The 20,409-nt window shown below is 45.7% G+C and overlaps 1 protein-coding gene across 8 annotated transcripts in view; it reads left to right on the plus strand.

Annotated features, from left to right (window-relative positions):
• The first annotated feature begins 593 nt into the window (after positions 1-593).
• The window catches only part of CRTC2 (CREB regulated transcription coactivator 2), a 56,840-nt gene continuing 37,024 nt past the window's right edge, over positions 594-20,409 (plus strand). For 2 of the 8 annotated variants that reach the window (XM_029580550.1, XM_029580555.1), the window contains exons 1-8: positions 718-858; positions 3,070-3,168; positions 11,271-11,387; positions 13,296-13,357; positions 14,035-14,103; positions 16,685-16,788; positions 17,058-17,087; positions 18,913-18,995. In XM_029580550.1, coding sequence (XP_029436410.1) covers positions 718-858; positions 3,070-3,168; positions 11,271-11,387; positions 13,296-13,357; positions 14,035-14,103; positions 16,685-16,788; positions 17,058-17,087; positions 18,913-18,995 — 705 coding nt within the window. Of the gene's footprint in view, positions 859-3,069; positions 3,169-11,270; positions 11,388-13,295; positions 13,358-14,034; positions 14,104-16,684; positions 16,789-17,057; positions 17,088-18,912; positions 18,996-20,409 lie in introns of all 8 variants that reach the window. The other 6 variants (XM_029580551.1, XM_029580549.1, XM_029580553.1 and 3 more) reach the window with 6 other exon arrangements.

A 20,409-nucleotide genomic window follows, 5' to 3' on the forward strand; every position in this document is an offset into this window, starting at 1 on the left:
GAGCCCAAAGATCATGTGCTGGGTCCAGTACAGAGCCTGGGTCTTTTGCCATTGGAGCAGCCCATTCATAGTAATGGCAATATACAGGGTCTCAGCCTTTCATGCTGGTGGTTCATCTGCTTTATGTTTGGGCTGTTGCTGGATTCTTTGACCGTTACAGTCAGCTATGTTGAGAGAATAATTTATCCCAGTATCTGCTCTCACGTTAATGCTGGACACCTATATTGCAGGGAGCGATGGCGTTAGCGTAGGGTTTCCTTTTAAGCTTTACTTAACGGCGGAATCCCAAAATACTAAGACTAGTCCCGTGCTGCTAATACAGTAGAATAATGTTGGGAAGAGAAGGGCGGCTCAAAAATCTCCCGGCAAAGCGTCAGATGACAGCTATGATGCCTTCTACCTTTTACCTAAATGTCATATTACGACACCGAGCTGAGGAGTGCACAGCTCTGTGGATATTGTAGTTCCTTGGCGATCCGTGGTCGCTTGAGAGGGAGGTTTTGCTGACGTTTATCAACTCTGTTTCCCGGCAGCACGCGGCAGCCTTTTCCTGACCTGGAAGGCGCCCGCCGCAGTGCGCTATGGGGTTTGTAGGCCGCTTGAGGTGCTGGCGCTGGCCTGCCGACTACTGCCGGGCAGGGAAAGACACCGCAGGTTCCATCGGCCCCCGCGCGCTGTTTTCGCTGCGCCTGGGCCCTGAGCTGCTTCGGGGCGAAGATGGCGGCGTTAGGGGCAAATGGGCCCAGCTCGGCCACAAACCCGCGCAAATTCAGCGAGAAGATCGCGCTGCAGCAGCAGCGACAGGCCGAAGAGACGGCGGCCTTTGAGGAGGTGATGATGGACATCGGCTCGACGCGGGTAAGAGCCCTGAGGGGGGAGAGCCGGCACCAGAGATCCGGGCGCAGAGTGACAGGCCAAGCTCGTCTCATCATTTCAGCCGCAAGGTGCTGTCCCTCTCCCCCTCTTATCTCCCAACCCCTTGTCCCCGGGACTCCCCACCGGGTACACTCCATAATCCAGAAATCCCGCTTCCTCTCACTACCACCGGGTCCACCCTGCATCCTGGGATCCTCTCCTCCTCCATTGCGTTCACCTCGTATCCCTGCTTCCCCCGTACCGGGTCCACTCAGGCTCTCATATTCCAGGACTTTGCTTTCCACCACACCACATGCATCCTCCCCCAGAAACCTCCTTCGGGTCTATCTTGCATCCCAGGATCCCCTCCTCTACTGTTTTCATCATGTCTCGACTCTGCTCCCCCCGCACCAGATCCATCCAGGATCCCATATTCCGGGACCCTACTCTCCCCATCACACGCATTCTCCTGTATCTAGGATCCCTCTCCCTTCACTGATCCACCTCATATATCCCGGGACCTTGCACACTCACACCGGCTCCACCCCATATCCTTGGACCCTCGCTCTCTTCCTACTATCCTTCCCCCAACAGGTCCATACCAAATTCCCGGACCCACTCACTGCCACTGAATCCATCCCAAAACCCCAGATCCGTCCCCTCACTGGGTCCATCTCTGGGCTTCCACTTTCTATCCCAGGATCCTGCTCCAAGCAATACAATTGTGCATCAGGATTCCCCCCTCTAGGATGCTTTTTAACTAAATCTGTGGCAAAGCATGTAAGTTGTTAAAAAATATGGCTGTGTTGATTGCCGTAGTGCAGTAATTTTGTTAGATCGTAGTCAGCTTCAGTGTTCTGTTAGATTTACTTATATAGGGGCCAATGCAATAATTATGCGCAAAACGTGGGCGCTGAACAGTCAGCGTCTGCTTTCTTAATGTGACCCCAGGCGCCCCTTCTGGGGGCGCCATGCAGTATTTAAATTAGGGGGTCGCATTAGCAAGGAGGTGCTAGGGTCGCTTGCGGGTTAAACAGTGTGCTCGGCTGAGCTCACTGTATTGCATCTGTCCCATAGAAAAGAAGACAAGGGCATGAACTGCAGGATAAGAAATGATGAAGCTGTGTTCTCGTTGATCAAGTAGAACAGTGTCCACATCTATAGTGCCCTACTAGTCTGTCCCCTTTAAGGATTTTAATAATCCCTGAGGCCAGTGCAATAAAGTGCACGTAAAAAACATGCGTGTAAACTGGGTTCCCGTTTTTTAACGCGTACACATCCACCTCTCCTGGGTGCCCGATGCAATATGTAAATGAGCTGCCACACTAAAATGGGCATGCTAGGGATAAATTGTTCGTCCCAAGTGCATCCTTGGCATCGGCCACCCAGGAGACTTGGCTGTGTGCAGGTTATCAAAATGGACACTCAATTTACGAGCGTCCGTTTTATTCCGCAACGGCAAAGTTACCGGCACAACATACACGCACAACATACGCGGCCTGGAGTGTTTATATTGTGTGTCTGTATTGTGTGCCCAGAAATTTTTTTTTCCCTCAAGCCTTTTTTTTTTTGTTTTTGTTTTCCCAGGATGCTGCTTTCTGTGGTTCCTTCTACTTGTAGCATGATGATTCTAGGTAGGAGGAATCATGGAAAAGAAGTATTTTTATTTTTAAGTAGACCCCTGGATACGTGGCAAGACTTTATGCCTACTCAGGGGCAGGCATAACATTTGACAGGTTAAATAGTGCGCCCTGGGCTCATGGCGAAGTTTTGCATCACGGGGTAATAGCCTCATCTACATGGCATTTATATGTGATGAGAAATATTAGCTATGCCTTTGGACATTGTTTTGGAGGTGCTGATCCCCTTATTGATTTGGGGGTTATGGACGCATGTTAACCTGTGTGCTAGGCCGGGTGCACTTTATTTGCATTGGCCAGTCTGTTCTCAATTCTGGTAAAGCTGAAGGACAAAGGTGTTCATGATTTCTCTTAAAAAGCATCCTCATCCTTACCATGCTGAAGCAAGAACGCAATGTAACAGCCTGGTAGTGATGACGAATGCGCTTCAAAATCTTAGACAATAAAGTTGTGAAAGGAGAGAGAGAATAATACCAAGGTAGGGCACATTCCCTGGGCTTCACCCATTGATCATGAGCCTTGAGATCTTGTAATTGCTGGGCAATGAAAATGTTTGGCTTGGGCTTTGTTGCAGTTACAGGCTCAGAAGCTGAGACTTAACAGTCGGGGACCCTATTATGGAGGATCTCTGCCAAATGTGAATCAGATTGGGATTGGCACTTCTGATTTTCAGGTAACTGGTAATTATCGCATTTCAATATCTTTGTTTTAAAGGAGATTGGCTGTAAGCTAAGCCATGGTCACTTTTGTGGTGGGCAGTGAGGTTTCGGAGGAACAGGGAGATAATACAGAGCTGTGCCCAATCTGGGGTGGGATGGTGGTAAACTGTTCCATTGCTGGTGCTGAGTGTGAGGTTTGCTGTAGATGTTGCCCATGCTCTGTGTCCTGAGTTTTGCTGCTTAGTGTGAGGTTTGCTGTAGGTGTTGATCTTTCTCCCTTTCTTGAGTTTTGCTGCTTGGTGTGAGGTTTGCTGTAGATGTTGCCCATGCTCTGTGTCCTGAATTTTGCTGCTTAGGGTGAAGTTTTCTTTAGATGTTGATCTTTCTCCCTTTCTTGAGTTTTGCTGCTTAGTGTGAGGTTTACTGTAGATGTTGATCATGCTCTGTGTCCTGAAGTTTGCTTTAGATGTTGATCTTTCTCCCTTTCTTGAGTTTTGCTGCTTAGTGTGAGGTTTGCTGTAGTTGTTGATCTTTCCCTGTGTCCTGAGTTTTGCTGCTGCTTAGTGTGAGGTTTGCTGTAGATGTTGATCTTTCTCCCTTTCTTGAGTTTTGCTGCTTAGTGTGAGGTTTGCTGTAGTTGTTGATCTTTCCCTGTGTCCTGAGTTTTGCTGCTGCTTAGTGTGAGGTTTGCTGTAGATGTTGATCTTTCTCCCTTTCTTGAGTTTTGCTGCTTAGTGTGAGGTTTGCTGTAGTTGTTGATCTTTCCCTGTGTCCTGAGTTTTGCTGCTGCTTAGTGTGAGGTTTGCTGTAGATGTTGATCTTTCTCCCTTTCTTGAGTTTTGTTGCTTAGTGTGAGGTTTGCTGTAGTTGTTGATCTTTCTCTGTGTTCTGAATTTTGCTGCTTAGTGTGAGGTTTGCTGTAGACGTTGATCTTTCTCTGTGTTCTGGGTTTTGCTGTTTAGTGTGAGATTTGCTGTAGATGTTGATCTTTCTCCCTTTCTTGAGTTTTGCTGCTTAGTGTGAGGTTTGCTGTAGATGTTGATCTTTCTCCCTTTCTTGAGTTTTGTTGCTTAGTGTGAGGTTTGCTGTAGTTGTTGATCTTTCTCTGTGTTCTGAATTTTGCTGCTTAGTGTGAGGTTTGCTGTAGACGTTGATCTTTCTCTGTGTTCTGGGTTTTGCTGTTTAGTGTGAGATTTGCTGTAGATGTTGATCTTTCCCTGTGTCCTGAGTTTTGCTGCTTAGTGTGAGGTTTGCTGTAGACGTTGACCTTTCTCCCTTTCCTGAGTTTTGCTGCTTAGTGTGAGGTTTGCTGTAGATGTTGATCTTTCCCTGTGTCCTGAGTTTTGCTGCTTAGTGTGAGGTTTGCTATAGACATTGACCTTTCTCCCTTTCCTGGATTTTGCTGCTTAGTGTGAGGTTTGCTGTAGACGTTGATCTTTCTCTGTGCTTAGTGTGAGGTTTGCTGTAGATGTTGATCTTTCCCTGTGTCCTGAGTTTTGCTGCTTAGTGTGAGGTTTGCTGTAGATGTTGATCTTTCTCCCTTTCCTGAGTTTTGCTGCTTAGCGTGAGGTTTGCTGTAGATGTTGATCTTTCTCCCTTTCTTGAGTTTTGCTGCTTAGTGTGAGGTTTGCTGTAGATGTTGATCTTTCCCTGTGTCCTGAGTTTGCTGCTTAGTGTGAGGTTTGCTGTAGATGTTGATCTTTCCCTGTGTCCTGAGTTTTGCTGCTTAGTGTGAGGTTTGCTGTAGACATTGATCTTTCTCTGTGTCCTGAGTTTTGCTGCTTAGTGTGAGGTTTGCTGTAGATGTTGATATTTCCCTGTGTCCTGAGTTTTGCTGCTTAGTGTGAGGCTTGCTGTAGATGTTGATATTTCTCTGTGTCCTGAGTTTTGCTGCTTAGTGTGAAGTTTGCTGTAGACGATCTTTCTCTGTGTCCTGGGTTTTGCTGCTTAGTGTGAAGTTTGCTGTAGATGTTGATCTTTCTCTGTGTCCTGAGTTTTGCTGCTGCTTCTGCCTTTGCTGCTGCTTCTGCCTTTCTAAGTTTTTTGTAAACCGGCCTGATGTGCTCCACGAAGGTCGATATATTAAAAGTGTTAAATAAATAAATAAATAAATAGTGTGAGGTTTGCTGTAGATGTTGATCATGCTCTGTGTCCTGAGTTTTGCTGCTACTTAGTGAGAGGTTTGCTTTAGATGTTGATCTTTCTCTGTGTCCTGAGTTTTGCTGCTGCTTAGCGTGAGGTTTGCTGTAGATGTTGATCTTTCTCTGTGTCCTGAGTTTTGCTGCTGCTTAGCGTGAGGTTTGTTTTAGATGTTGATCTTTCTCTGTGTCCTGAGTTTTGCTGCTGCTTAGCGTGAGGTTTGCTGTAGATGTTGATCTTTCTCTGTGTCCTGAGTTTTGCTGCTGCTTAGCGTGAGGTTTGCTGTAGATGTTGATCTTTCTCTGTGTCCTGAGGTTTGCTGCTTAGTGTGAGGTTTGCTGTAGATGTTGATCTTTCCCTGTGTCCTGAGTTTTGCTGCTTAGTGTGAGGTTTGCTGTAGATGTTGATCTTTCTCCCTTTCTTGAGTTTTGCTGCTTATTGTGAGGTTTGCTGTAGACGCTGATCTTTCTCACTTTCCTGAGTTTTGCTGCTTAGTGTGAGGTTTGCTGTAGATGTTGATCTTTCCCTGTGTCCTGAGTTTTGCTGCTTAGTGTGAGGTTTGCTGTAGACATTGATCTTTCTCTGTGTCCTGAGTTTTGCTGCTTAGTGTGAGGTTTTCTTTAGATGTTGATCTTTCTCTGTGTCCTGAGTTTTATTGCTTAGGATTAGGTTTGCTGTAGATAGAAACATAGAAAATGACGGCAGCAAAGGACACAATTGCCCATTTCATCTGCCCAGCAAGCTCACATCCTGTGATTCACCGACCGTCGGGGTCTGGGCCTTGTAGATTACTTGTTTGAGTTGTGTAATGGTTAATTGGTTAAAGGTATTACGTGTCGCATCTGTAAGTCACCCCCCTTGATTATTTCTGTACCTATACTTCCTCTTATGCAATTTGATTTACACTGTCATGTCACCCCTGTGTTTGCTTGTTTTCCCACACTGCCGTCCCCCCTTTTTTTTCCCCCAGACTATATAGTTCATGTCTTAGGTTTTTGCTGTCAGATTTGTATGAATGATACTGTCTCTAATGTGCCTCTTTCCTCATTTCATGCATAGATGTTGATCTTTCTCCGAGTCCTGGGTTTTGGTGCTTAGTGTGAGGTTTGCTGTAGATATTGAGCTTTCCCTGTCCGTACCCGGATTAGTCCAGACTCCTGGGTTCATTCCCCCCTGCCAGCCGATGGAGACCGTCTTCTTTGTTTTGGTGTGCAGTGTAGGGGTTTGCTGTAGATGTCGATCGCTCTGTATGTCTTGGATGTTGGAGCATAGTATGAGATTTGCTGTGAATGTTGATCCTTCTTCATGTTCTGTGTGTAGGTGCATAGTGTGAAAGATATTGACCTTTCTTTGTGCCTCAAGTATTGATATGTAGTATAGGCAGGCCTGGCCAACTCCAGACCTCTAGAACCACAGACAGACATGGTTTTCAGAATATCCACAGTGAAAATGCATAATATGAGTATATATACATGCGAATATATATCTACAGCTGACCCTTGGCACATTTATTTATTTATTTATTTTATTTATTTATCAAATTTTATATACCGTCGTTCGGTTTTGCCATCACAACGATTTACAATTTTCGATGGGATACATTAGTTAATGAGTTAATATATACATTAAGAACGGAATAGCAGTTAGTGTAGCATACATTAGATAGGGAGTTAGCATATACATTAGGAATGGCATAACAGTTGATGCATTATTGGGTTTGTACATATTTGCTGTAAGTGTTACAGTTTGAGAGGGTTGCTAGGAAACTTTTAGGGGAGAGATCATGTGGAGGGCTGTGGTACGTTTTGTTCAGCTTGTTGAACGATATAGTTTTCTAGGTTTGCTTGGAAGAGGGGTGAGCGTAGAGGGGGCCAGTGAGGTGGGGTGAGGTTCAGGGGATGGGTGGAAGTCAGAGGATGTTAAGGTAGGCTTTAGTGAAGAGCCATGTTTTCAATTCTTTCTTGAAGGTTTTTAGGTTTGGTTGGTTTCTTAGTGCGGGTGGAAGAATGTTCCAGAGTTTAGGGCTTCCGATGGTTATGGCTCTTTCACGAGTTGTGGTTAATTGTGTGGATTGGGCGGGTGGAACTTGTAGGAGACCATTGTTGGTTGAGCGATGGTTTCGTTGAGGTGCGTGGCGTTCTATCGCTTTGCCTAGCCAGTTTGTTTGATGTCCATGGATAAGTTTGAAGTATGGTTAGAATTTTGTAGTCTATTCAATATTTTATTGGGAGCCAGTGGAGGGATATGAGAGTTGGAGTAATATGTTCGTGTTTTTTTGCTCCTGTTAATATTCTGGCTGCTGTGTTTTGAAGGATTTGGAGTGGGCGTATGGTGTTGAGTGGTAATCCTAATATAGGGAGTTGCAGTAGTCGAGGTTGGAAAAGATGATTAGTTGTAAGATTGTTCTGAAGTTGTCTGGGGACAGGAATGGTTTGAGTCGACGAAGTGTTAGTAATTTGTGGTATCCTTCCTTGATTTTGTTGGTGATGTGGTTCTTGAAGGATAGTTCTTTGTTGATGATTATTCCTAGGTTGTGGGCATGTGTGACTGGGGAGATTGTTGTCTTTTGGTTCTCTGTTTTGAGTGGTGGTGGGAATGGAGTGCTGTTTATTCTGTCTAGAAAGATTATTTCTGTTTTGTCGATGTTTATTATGAGTTTCAGGTTGGTTAGTGTTTGTTTAATCTTGGTGAGATAAATGGATGTTTTTTTGAAAGTTTATTCTAAAGTGTTCTGAATTGTAATTAATATTTGAATGTCATCTGCGTAGAGGAAGTGAGTCAGATCAAGATTGGTTAGTAGTTGACATATTGGGAATAGGTAGATATTAAAGAGTGTTGCGGAAAGTGCTGATCCTTGGGGGACTCCTGTATTAAGGTTTATTTTCTTTGAAAGGGTATTGTTGAGTTTTACCCGGTAACTTCTATGTGATAGGTAAGATGAGAACCATTGTAGAATTTTCCCAGTTGCTCCTATTTCGGTTAGCCTGTTGATTAGGATTGGGTGGTTTACCATGTCGAATGCTGCTGATAGGTCAAGGAGTATCAGTAGGTAGCTTTGGTTGGTGTCAAATCCTCTGAGTATGATGTCGTTTAATGATAGGAGTAGTGTTTCGGTGCTTAGTTGTTTCCTGAAGCCGATTTGTGTGGGCAATAGGGTGTTGTTCTTGTCTAGGTGGTCTGTGAGTTGAGAGTGGACGATCTTTTCAATGATTTTGGCGATGAATGGTAGGTTTGATATGGGTCAGTAGTTTAGTGGGTTTTCCGGATCAAGGTTGTTCTTTTTCATTATGGGTTTGATTATTGCTGATTTTAGGCATTCTTGGAAATTTCCTTCTGTGAGGGAAAGATTTACAATGTCAGTTAGTGTTTTGGTTATTGAGGTTTCGATCGTTTTGATTGTTGTTATGAGAATGGTGTCAATGGGGTGATTTGCTGGGTTCATATTTTTGATTATTGATTGGACTTCCAGGGAGGAGGGTCAGGTCGAAATTGACCAGTTTGTTGTTGGTTTAGGTTGCATTTTTATGTTTTGAGGATTAACAGAGAGGGTGTTATTTATTAGGTTCTTCATTTTTTCATTAAAGAAGTCTGCAAATTCGTTTCATTTATCTTTGGTGTGCGTTGTTTTCTGCGTAATTGAGGTTTTGGTAAGGTTTTGCACAATGGCGAATAACATTCTGGGGTTATGTTGGAATTTGTTTATTTTGTTCGAGTAGAATTCTTTCTTTGCTTTGTGTATGAGGTTTTTGTAGTTTGCTAGTTGTGTTCGATAGGCGTTGAGCAATTGGGTTGTTTTGTTCTTACGCCAGGCTTTCTCTTTTCTTCTGAGTTCACGTTTGGCTGTCCTTATGTTGATATTATACCATTGGTTTTGATGTTTAGTGCTTTTTATTGTTTTTTTCCATGGTAAGGTTGATGTCTGCTATAGATTTGGTAATATTGATCCAGGAAGTTGTGGCTGTTTCTGAGTTGGTTAGGTCTATGTCTGGTAGTTGCTGTTGTAGTTTCTGTTGTAGTGTTTCGATATCAAAATGAGGACGTAAGTGATTGAAATTGGGAGGTTTTTCTATTGTGTGTTTGGAGTTGAGTGTGAGGAAGGACTGAATTAGAAAGAGATCGGACCATGGAATTTCAGTTATGTTAGTTTGGTGTGTTGCCCAGGTGTCGGAATTGATGAATACGAGGTCTAGGGTTTGTCCTGCTTTGTGGGTTGGTGCAGAGATGATTTGTTTTAAGCCTAGGGTTGATAGTGCATCTATTATTGTTATACAAGTGGGTGTGTGGGGGAGGGTGTCCATGTGGATGTTGAAGTCCCCTAAAATAATGATGGGTTTATTTAGTGTTAAGTTGGTTATCATGAATTCTATTAATGGGGAGCAGTTCTGATTTAGGGAGCCTGGTGGGCATATACTAGGCAGACTTGTAGTGTAGCTGAGTCGAAAAGGGCGATTTCAAAGGGGTGAGATATTTTTGTATGGATGACATTCATGTGTAGGGTTTTTTTGGCGATTAGCATGATTCCTCCTCCTTTTTTTTTTTTTGGTCTGGGGATTGAGAAGGTTTTATAGGTGGAGTTGTTTATTTGGTTGATTAAAACATTGTCCGTGGTTTTTATCCATGTTTCTGTGATAGCTATGAAGTCTGGTTTTGAGTCGTTGAGTAGGTCGGTGATTATGGGGATTTTCTTCACTGTAGATTGAGCATTAACGAGTATGATTGATAGGAGTATGTATTTGGAGAACTGCTGTTGTTTGTTGTGTCTGATGTTTATGTGGTGGTAGTACTCACTTTCTTTCCTTGGTTTTTGTGTTCTTTCTTTAGATGTTTTTGGGTTTCTTACTTCTTTGTTTGATCCATTTTCTTTATTTGCTGGGAGTGTGGCGATAGCCATTCTTGGTGTTGAGCTGCAAGCAGGTCGTGGAATTTGTGAGCATGTGGTGAGGATCACATGAAGGGGCACACATAGAGAAAGATCAATATATACACCATCAAAGCTGTAGATATTGGGACAAACTCTTGGGACATAGAGAAAGAACAATATCTACAGCAAACTCTATACTACACACCAAAGTTTGAGTCATGGTAAAAGACCAACATCTACAGTAAATCCAGCACTACACACCAACACTCGAGACACAGAGAAAATCATTATCCATAGCAAAGCACATACTTCAGCAACACTTGGAAAACAGAGAAAAATCAACATCTTCCACATTACGCAGAACACTCAAGACATTGAGAAAAAAACATTACAGCAAACCCCATACTATGCACCAATATTTGGAACTTAGAGAACATCTACTGCAAACCCTGAAAAATGCTTCAACACTCAGGACAGAGAAACATCAACAACATCTACGCTAAACTACGCACCAACATTCGGAACATCAACCTCTACAGCAAACCACATACTACATGGGACACAGAGAAAAATCAACATCCAGAGCAACCCACATACTTTGCGCCAACACTCAGGACCTGGAGAGAGACCACCCTCTACAGAAAACCCAGCACTATGCACCGACACGCAGAACATGCGGAAAGATCAATGTCTAAAGCAAATCCCACACAAAGGGTGGCCAACACCAATCCTCAAAAGCCACAAACAGGCCTGATTTTCAGGTTATCCACAATAATATGCATGAGAAGTTGGTTTTTTTGTGTGTCCCAAGTGAGCTAGATCTCACCTGGCCTTGAACATTTCTGTTATTTTAGTACTAGTTTTAAGATTACTAGATGTTTAAAATGTATATGTACAGCATATTTGTAATGTGATAAGGTCATGTTTTGTCCTGTTGGTGTTAATGTTGTGACTATTATGTTTATTGCTGATACCATTTCAAATTACATGTAATCTGCTGTGAGCACATTGTATTTGAAATAGGCTATAAATGCTTTTTAAATAAATAATATAGGTTGGTGTTTTTGTACCTTGCTTTTTTTCCCATTCCATAACCTTCATGTTTTGTGCTCTCAGGGCACCTTGCACTCGCCTCTGGACTCAGCCCGCAGCACACGGCACCATGGCCTGGTAGAACGTGTGCAGCGGGATCCTCGTCGCATGATGTCGCCACTTCGCAGGTACATGCGACAGATATCCTTGCAGCATGGCTGATCATTAAGGAAACTCTCTCAAGTATTATAAATCTGTCTAGCAGAACAGCATTTCTACCTAAACTGTCAGCGATAGCTTACAACTGCTACTATAAAATGTCAAAATCCATCTTAGCCAGAAAGAGGGAATCTTAAATGGCCTCCAGCTGTTTTCTTCTTATGGGAAATAAACGGAGAGCAATATCCTTACATTGCAATGCATGGAAGTAGCATCAAGGACCAAGCTGAATCTAAAGAAAACATTTTAGAAATGATTTATCACAGGGTGATGTGGTTGCGGAATTGCACCTAATGAGAATGACCAGGCAAATCTACAGATATTGTCAAGGGAAATATAATCTCATGAGTATATTTATTTATTTAATCCAGTTTATATTCCACAATTTCTTATACTCCATGTGGATTAAATCATGTAAAACATATCAACATAAATAATGCATAAAAATTATAGAAAACAGCAACCATGAAATTAAAATTACAATAAAAATATTGAAAATAACACCACATATAATAAACACTCTGCACTATTACATAAGAGATTAATAGATATGGGGAGGTATCGCATGCTCGAGATACTGGAGAGGAGTGAGTGGATATTGGGATGTGTTAAAGGTCTGAGACTCAGGAGGGGAGAGTGGATACGGGGATGTGTTACAGGTCTGAGACTCAGGCGTGGAGAGTGGATACAGGGAGGTGTTACAGGACAGGCTCAGGAGGGGTGAGTGAATATGGGGATATGATAGAGAAGTTTAAAATCATGAGAGGTCTAGAACGGGTAGATGTGAATCGGTTATTTACTCTTTCGGATAGTAGAAAGACTAGGGGGCACTCCATGAAGTTAGCATGGGGCACATTTAAAATTAATCGGAGAAAGTTCTTTTTTACTCAACGCACAATTAAACTCTGGAATTTGTTGCCAGAGAATGTGGTTAGTGCAGTTAGTATAGCGGTGTTTAAAAAAGGATTGGATAAGTTCTTGGAGGAGACGTCCATTACCTGCTATTAAGTTCACTTAGAGAATAGCCACTGCCATTAGCAATGGTAACATGGAATAGACTTAGTTTTTGGGTACTTGCCAGGTTCTTCTGGCCTGGATTGGGCACTGTTGGAAACAGGATGCTGGGCTTGATGGACCCTTGGTCTGACCCAGTATGGCATTTTCTTATGTTCTTATGTTCTTATGTGTTACAGGTCTGAGATATAAGAGGGAAGAGTGGATACAGGGATGTATTACAGGCCTGAGACTCAGGAGGGGAGAGTGGATATGGGGAGGTGTTACAGGGCTGAGAGGAGGGGTGAGTGGATATGGGGAACTGTTACAGGCCTGAGACTCAGGAGAGGAGAGTGGATATGGGGAGGTGTTACAGGCCTAAGACAGAGGAGGGGAGAATGGATATGGGGAGGTGTTACAGGCCTGAGACTTGGGAGGGGAGAGTGGATATGGGGAGGTGTTACAGGCTTGATACTCAGGAGAGGAGAGTGGATATGGGGAGATGTTACAGGCCTGAGAGGAGGGGAGAATGGATATGGGGAGGAGTTACAGGCTAGAGACTCAGGAGGGGAGAGTGGATATGGGGAGGTGTTACAGGCCTGAGACAGAGGAGGGGAGAATGGATATGGAGAGGTGTTACAGGCCTGAGACTCAGGATAGGAGAGTGGATATAGGGAGATGTTACAGGCCTGAGAGGAGGGGTGAGTGGATATGGGGAGGTGTTACAGGGCTGAGGCTCAGGAGGGGTGAGTGGATTACAGGGCTGAGGTACAGGAGGGGTGAATTGGTACAGGGCTGTGCTTGAGCCCTTAGATACAGGAGAGGGTGAGTAGATAGGGATACAGGAAGGTGATGACTGAAGCCAGTGATTGTGTGACTCCTTAACCCTTCTCTTACATGGACAGCTCTCCTTACAGCTCTGCTTACTTGTCTCCATCTCCAGAGCCCAGCTGGAGGAGGTAAGACTGTATCCCATCCACAGGGACATCTCCTCTTTGTGCCCCTGTACCAGTGTAGGGGTGGGGCAGCTTTACCCAGCTGGTTAATACTGAGGGTAAAAGCAGGCAGAGCTGCACCTTCTGGAGCGAGCAGCAGGTCGTGAGACTCTGCCTTTCTTCTTCTTCTTCTGAGCCCTGCTGAAAGAATTTGCTTCTCTCTCAGAAACCTGTGCGCTTCCTGTTTCTCATGCTTTTCCTTGAATGCCGTCTGCCGGTCAGGTCTGTCTGTCTGCCTGTCCCTTACTGGAGCTGCTTTTCTCTGTCCTTCCAGATTAGCTGAGGAATGAAAAGCACCTCGGAGTCAGCCCTGTGCCAGGTGGTCCCTGCAAACCGATCCCCTTCTCCCACTCATCCCTGGGACCTTGCCACATCTCCCCAGGTCCCTTCCCCCCGATACCTCTGCTCTCTCCCCTCCCCCTTTGCTCACACTCACACTCACACTTCCCTGGCCTCCATACCACACTCACTCATCCTCATGTCCTTGATGCTCCTGTCTCAGGGCTGCCTCCTCCCTTTCTTCCTCTGCCAACCTTTGCTCTTTTTCTCTGCTCTTAAATTTTTGAGGTGCTGCTGCACTGGTGGGGTCCTTTACCCCTCCCCATAACCCCTGAGTAATCTTCCTCTTTTTCATTATGAAGGAACATGCCTTGGGGTAACTTTCCTATGGAGAAAGGACAGTTGTTTAGGCTGCCGTCAGCACTCAACAGGTGAACGCATTTTTAATTCAACCTTCTGTACTTCTGTTTCTCATCCACTGCTTCCTATGGCAGGACCAACAGCTCCGTCTTGGAAATAGATTTAGCAAGCTTACAAATCCTATGTATCCTTTTCTGTGAGGTGCTTATCCTTTTTTATTGGATGAACAATGCATATCTTGATGAGCTTTCGAGAGCTGATACTCTTCTTCGGGTTAGAATAGCATGAGCAGAAGATGGCATTTCCAGGAGATAGACCTGAATCATATAAGGCCTTCCAGCAGTCGAGGGGATCAGAAGCTGACGGGCAGTATAATTGTATGGCTCAAAATGTGACAGGAAACCAAGGGCGTTGAGTCCTTTTTTTAAGCATTTCTGGTGTCTTTTCATTTTAAACTCAAAAATCTTGTATTCCTGGATTGTTTAAATTTCCTTTCGTTATCCTGATTATAAGGTCAATGGTGCAGTGGTCTGGTTCCAAAAAATGCTCTCTGGGGGGGGGGCCACATCCCAATACCAGACCACTGCATCAGCAACCTTATGATCAGGATAAACAAGGAAAATGTAAACAATCCAGAAATACAAGACCTTTGAGGCTGAAGGTACTTTACGCTACCTTGGTCCAGCAACTCAAAAAAAACAAAACATTCTTGGCTCCACTGAGGAAATCCTGTCACCTTAGGAATAATCCTGCTCCCTCGCTCAGATCCAGCAAGCCAGCTGGGAACCCACCTCGCTCAGGCAGACTCCCCTGGGGTAGGGAAAGTACCTTTTAACCTCAGGAAATATTCCCACGGTCCCTGAGGAAAGGGGGTGGGGGTTACAGGACCCTAGTCCTACCTCTAGCTGGAAGGCCTCCTGACTCAGGCATGCATCACTGAGGGAGGAGAGCCTAGCCTTTCACGTCCTATTCTCCCAGCGCTGTGCTCACCCGAGTGAGGGAGAGCTAATCTTTCACTTAGGGAGCCACTCTGTCCATATGCCTATTCATCTGGCCTAACCAGACCTCTTGTTTTTCATCTGCTGGAGACAGAAAAGTGGCAGGCTGTTGTCAGCACGGATGCTTATAAGGAGTGACCTCAGTGAGCCTGTTTGATCTCTGTCTCCATTTGCTGGTCAAGGTACATAACCCACACGTCCGGACTGGATGAAGAGGAATGCCATCTTCTGCTCATTCTCTTTTGACCTGAGGAAGAGAGTATGAGCTCTTGAAAGCTACTTAAGAGATGCATTGTTCCTGTTTGTACCCCGGATCAGTCCAGACAAGTGCGTTTATGCATCCCTACCAGCAGATGGAGACAGAGAACAAAACCTTGTGACACTGCTACATAACCTTGTGACACTGCTACATAACCCTCAGTATTTCTCTGTCTCCAGCAGATGGTAGAGGTGCAAACCTGCAGTCTGGAGTTTTAAAAAAACAAAACAAAAAAACGAAGGAGAATCCAGCTCCCCAAGGTGTTAGGTTCCTTCGTGGGCCATTCCTCGGGTAGAGCAGGGCGAGCAGAGAAAGCTAGTGAAGAGATGTATTGTTAGTTCAATAAAATGAATCACTTTTAATTATATTTCCTTGCATTTCCGTGAACTAACAAGGCAGTCACACTATGCAGTCCTGTATTCCTGAGGGACTATCCCACAGAACTGAGGAGTGAGTCTCACACCACTGTCCTATGGCATATCCAGGGGATGTGTCTGGTTGCTCTCCCACATAACCAGAGAGAAATGTCTCATATCTGTCTCCTGTGAACGCAAGAGATATGTGTCGTGCCACCACCCTCCCATATAACCGGAGGGATGTATCTCGTGTCACTGTTCTCCTGCCTATCTGAGGGACATGCTTTGTGCTATTGTCCGACTTATCCGAGTAATTTCATGTGTGTCCCTGCCTCCCTGCATATCCAAGGAACATGGCTTGTGACATTCCCAGGGCTATGTTAGAGAAACGAGTAGCCTGGAGGCTCCGTGGTACAAAGATCAAAAGGATTGTTTATGGCCGGCAGGTTCCTCCAGCTCAGTTGCAGCTGTTTTACATCCCTCTGTGTTCAGCTGCCATCATGAGTCCTAAATCTGTGCTGTCGCACAGCGACTGTGACTTCCCCCCAGGTACCGTGCTTCTTACCTGCGCTGGCTTCAGTCTGGAGTGCGAGCAGGCAGTCCCACCCCACTACAGGGCCTTGTGCATTCAGACTCCAGACTGAAGCTGGCAGAGGGGGTAAGAAGCGGGAGGGGCAGGGGAGAGAACTGAAGGGTGGGGCCTGAGGTAGTCACCCTGATTTGTCTGTGTCCAGCACTGAGCATATCGGAAAATGGAAATGTGCATTCGTTTCTTCAGCTTCGGCAGGTACCAGGGTACCTCGCCGACTTTAGTACATGCGAAAAATGAGTTATGCGCGCAATATGCGTTTTTTTCGCATGCACGAGAAAGCCCGAGGTGCGTGCGTACCCGCCGAAACGGAAGAAAGGAACGCACGACCCTACGAGAAAACGGGAGTAGAACCGCAAACAGCTTCTCAATTCTGTCTGAGCTTTTTCTGATTCGTGCTGAGGAAGTGATCTTGTCGTTTTCTTGTATTTTTTTTTTTTTGTACATTAGGACAAATTCTGACTCTGCACTGCACACGAGTGTGATGAACCCCAGCCCCCAGGACACGTACCCAGGCCTGCCTCCAGGAGCTGGAGCTCCTATCAGGAGGGTTGGTGAGTTTTTGCATCCCTGGCTCTTCTGTGGGAGTCCCAGTGTCTGTGCTTCACAAGAATGGCAGGCAAACTGTGTGTGCAGGAGGAGAACGTATTCATGGCTTTGCCAGTATGCTTAGCCCAGTTGACATCAAGCTGCAGTGTCCCCTGTGGTAGTGCTAGAGACGTCGTCCTCTTCCCTCTGAGGGGATGCACTGTTTAGTAGAGAATTATTTGCTGACTGGTTTGGATGGGCTGCAAATCCGGGCCTTTTGGCTTCTGTCTTTCAGGTTTCCTGGATGGAGAGACAGATAGTAAAGGTGAGTGATTCCCATGTGCCTGAGGAAAGAGAAGGCTTGAGGCTTCCGGCTTTTTAGAGAAATCATTCTGCCCTCCATTGGCTTTTTTGATTGGAACATTAAGAGGGTAATTTTGTCACCGCATTTAAAGCTAACACCAGTGAAAATTATCTCACCAAACTCCACGCAGATAATTGGACCTGATTTTTTTTCAGGAAAATTACACACAGTAGGCCAGATATTCGTACCTACGCACGGGCGTAGATTTGTGCGCGCAACACGGTGCGCACAAATCTACGCCCGATTTTATAACATGCGGGCCAGCCGCGCACAAGAGGGTGCACGCCGAGCCCTAGGGGAGCCCCAATGACTTTCCCTGTTCCCTTGGAGGGAACTTTCCTTCCGCCCCCTCCCCCCCACCTTTAGTGGAGAGGACTCTGGCCATGCCCACGCCCCGCCCATTTTTCAAGCTCCGGGACTTGCACGCGTCGCTGGGCCTATGCAAAATAGGCTCAGCGTGCATAGGAGCTGGTTTTCGGGGTTACGCGCATAATATACACGCGTAACCCTTTTAAAATCCGCCCCAGTAGTTTTGTTTTTTTTTAACTTATTTATCCATTTTAATAGATTCCATGCAAAAGCTACACACTGTACTTCTGCAGATCAGCAAGTGATAAAGTATATCTTAACAAAAATAACAAACACTCCCCAGGGAAGCTGATTTCCATGGGGGTAAATGGCCTGGTATAATGCTGCTCACCCCATATGTGAGTATTTCCTGCATGCACAGAGTCACTTCTGGGGCCGAGTGACTCCTGTTCTTCCTGAAAGTGACTCCCTGCTCTTCCCATGGCCGAGTGACTCCTTTTCTTCCTGAAAGTGATTCCCTGCTCCTCTCGTGGCTGAGTGACTCCTATTCTTCCTGAAAGTGACTTCCTGCGATCAAGTTCACTCCCACCTCCTGAAAGTCATTTTCTGCTCCTCCTGCAGCTGAGTGACTCCTGTCCCTCCTAAAGTGAATCCTTCCTCTTCCCATGGCCAAGTGACATTCCCACTTCTGAAAGTGACTCCCTGCTCCTCCCGTGGCTGAGTGACACTCCCACCTCCTGAAAGCGACTCCCTGCCCCTCCCGTGGCCGAGTGACACTCCCACCTCCTGAAAGTGACTCCCTGTTCCTCCCGCGGCCGAGTGACATTCCCACTCCTGAAAGTGACTCCCTGCTCCTCCCGTGGCCGAGTGACACTCCCACCTCCTGAAAGCGACTCCCTGCTCCTCCCGTGGCCGAGTGACACTCCCATCTCCTGAAAACGACTCCCTGCTCCTCCCGTGGCCGAGTGACATTCCCACTCCTGAAAGCGACTCCCTGCTCCTCCCGTGGCTGAGTGACACTCCCACCTCCTGAAAGCGACTCCCTGCTCCTCCTGTGGCCGAGTGACACTCCCACTCCTGAAAGCGACTCCCTGCTCCTCCCGTGGCCGAGTGACACTCCCACCTCCTGAAAGTGACTCCCTGCTCCTCCCGTGGCCGAGTGACACTCCCACCTCCTGAAAGCGACTCCCTGCTCCTCCCGTGGCCGAGTGACACTCCCACCTCCTGAAAGCGACTCCCTGCCCCTCCCGTGGCCGTGTGACACTCCCACCTCCTGAAAGAGACTCCCTGCTCCTCCCTTGGCCGAGTTCAACCTTGTGAAAATCACTTTCTGCTACTCCCGTGGCTGAGTAGCTCTCGTTCCTCCTGCACCAGTCCTGTTGTGAGCACAACTTACCAGATGCCTGGAGCTAATGCTTGTCTGACTCGGTTCAGTCAGTCTTTCCATCTCTGATTCACAGTTTTGTCTTTTCCTCAGCTTTCCCTTTTCAAGTGCCTGCAATTGAAGAGAACCAGGTTGATGAGAGCAGGCAGTTACTGAAACCCTGGGATACAAGGAAGGTTGGTTCAAGCTTTCTTGCTGGCAGGGCTTTGGTATAATGCTAGGTCTGCCCATTACCTGCAGAGCCTGTATGAGTCATTTATCCCAGGACAAGCAGGATGATAGTCCTCACATATGGGTGACATCACTGACGGAGCCCTATCACGGAAAACTTTCTGTCAAAGTTTTTGAAACTTTTGACTGGCACACTGAGCCACTGGCACACTGAGCCACACTCTGAGCATGCCCAGCATGCCATGATATTCTCAGCCACAGGGGTCTCCCTTCAGTCTTGTTTTTTCGCGCTGCTTTTGGCATCGCGGAGCAGGAGCCCTTTGTGAAATTCTTCACACAATTTCTGACTAAAAATCAGATCAAAACTTCATTTTTTCTCTCCCACATCGGGGTCTCTCTCTTTTACCACCAGCCGGTGAGTAGAAAAATTCCTTTCCAACTCATTTGAGTTTCATAAATTTTTCGTCAGATATCCATCGACGGCTGTCGTGGTTATCATGGCCACAGGATTTAAAAAATGTCCCAAATGTAATTGGGCTAAATCCAACACACGCCGAAGTAAATCTTGCACTCTCAATTATGAGCAACAATACAAGTGCAAGGACAGAGTAAGTTCCTGGGAAGATTTTCAAAATAATGTTTATTTATTATTTTATTGCGGCAACTCCTTATGTTAAATACAGTCCTTACAATGATTCCCCCAACACGGTCCCGTGTTTCGCCTCCCGGCTGCCTCGGGGGGGATACATTCAACAATGATCTGAAAGCGCAAACATATACAAAACCAGGAACTAAAATTAGTACTGTACAGACTATTGACGTCAGAGTGCATAAATTATACTGTCTCACAACAAACTTCAAAAAACATACCTGTGTCAAACTGTCATGATTCTTAGTAGGAGTGCACCTACAACTTCTTACTAGCAAGTTTAAAAGCGCTTCATTTGCGCGCGAAAATCACCTCAATTGCTTGCCAGCTTTATCATCCAATGAGCGTCGGCTTGGCTTGCTGACGTCATTGCCCTTTTATGGTGAGTGCAACCAGGTATACCCCGCTAACGTAATGACGCATAACCAGGAACGTGGTGACATAGACTAATAGGATTACGCTATACTGTGCTGGGCAGTCCGTTCAGCAAGTATCTAAATAAAATGGTTCCACTCGATCTCACTGTTGAGACGGTGTGGTGAAATGGTATTGAGTCGGAATATCCATCTCTGTTCCACACGGTCTCAACAGTGAGATCGAGTGGAACCATTTTATTTAGATACTTGCTGAACGGACTGCCCAGCACAGTATAGCGTAATCCTATTAGTCTATGTCACCACGTTCCTGGTTATGCATCATTACGTTAGCGGGGTATACCTGGTTGCACTCACCATAAAAGGGTAATGACGTCAGCAAGCCAAGCCGACGCT

The sequence above is a fragment of the Rhinatrema bivittatum genome, chromosome 16 (genome assembly GCF_901001135.1).
Source record: "Rhinatrema bivittatum chromosome 16, aRhiBiv1.1, whole genome shotgun sequence".
In the NCBI taxonomy this organism is placed as follows: Eukaryota; Metazoa; Chordata; class Amphibia; order Gymnophiona; family Rhinatrematidae; genus Rhinatrema; species Rhinatrema bivittatum.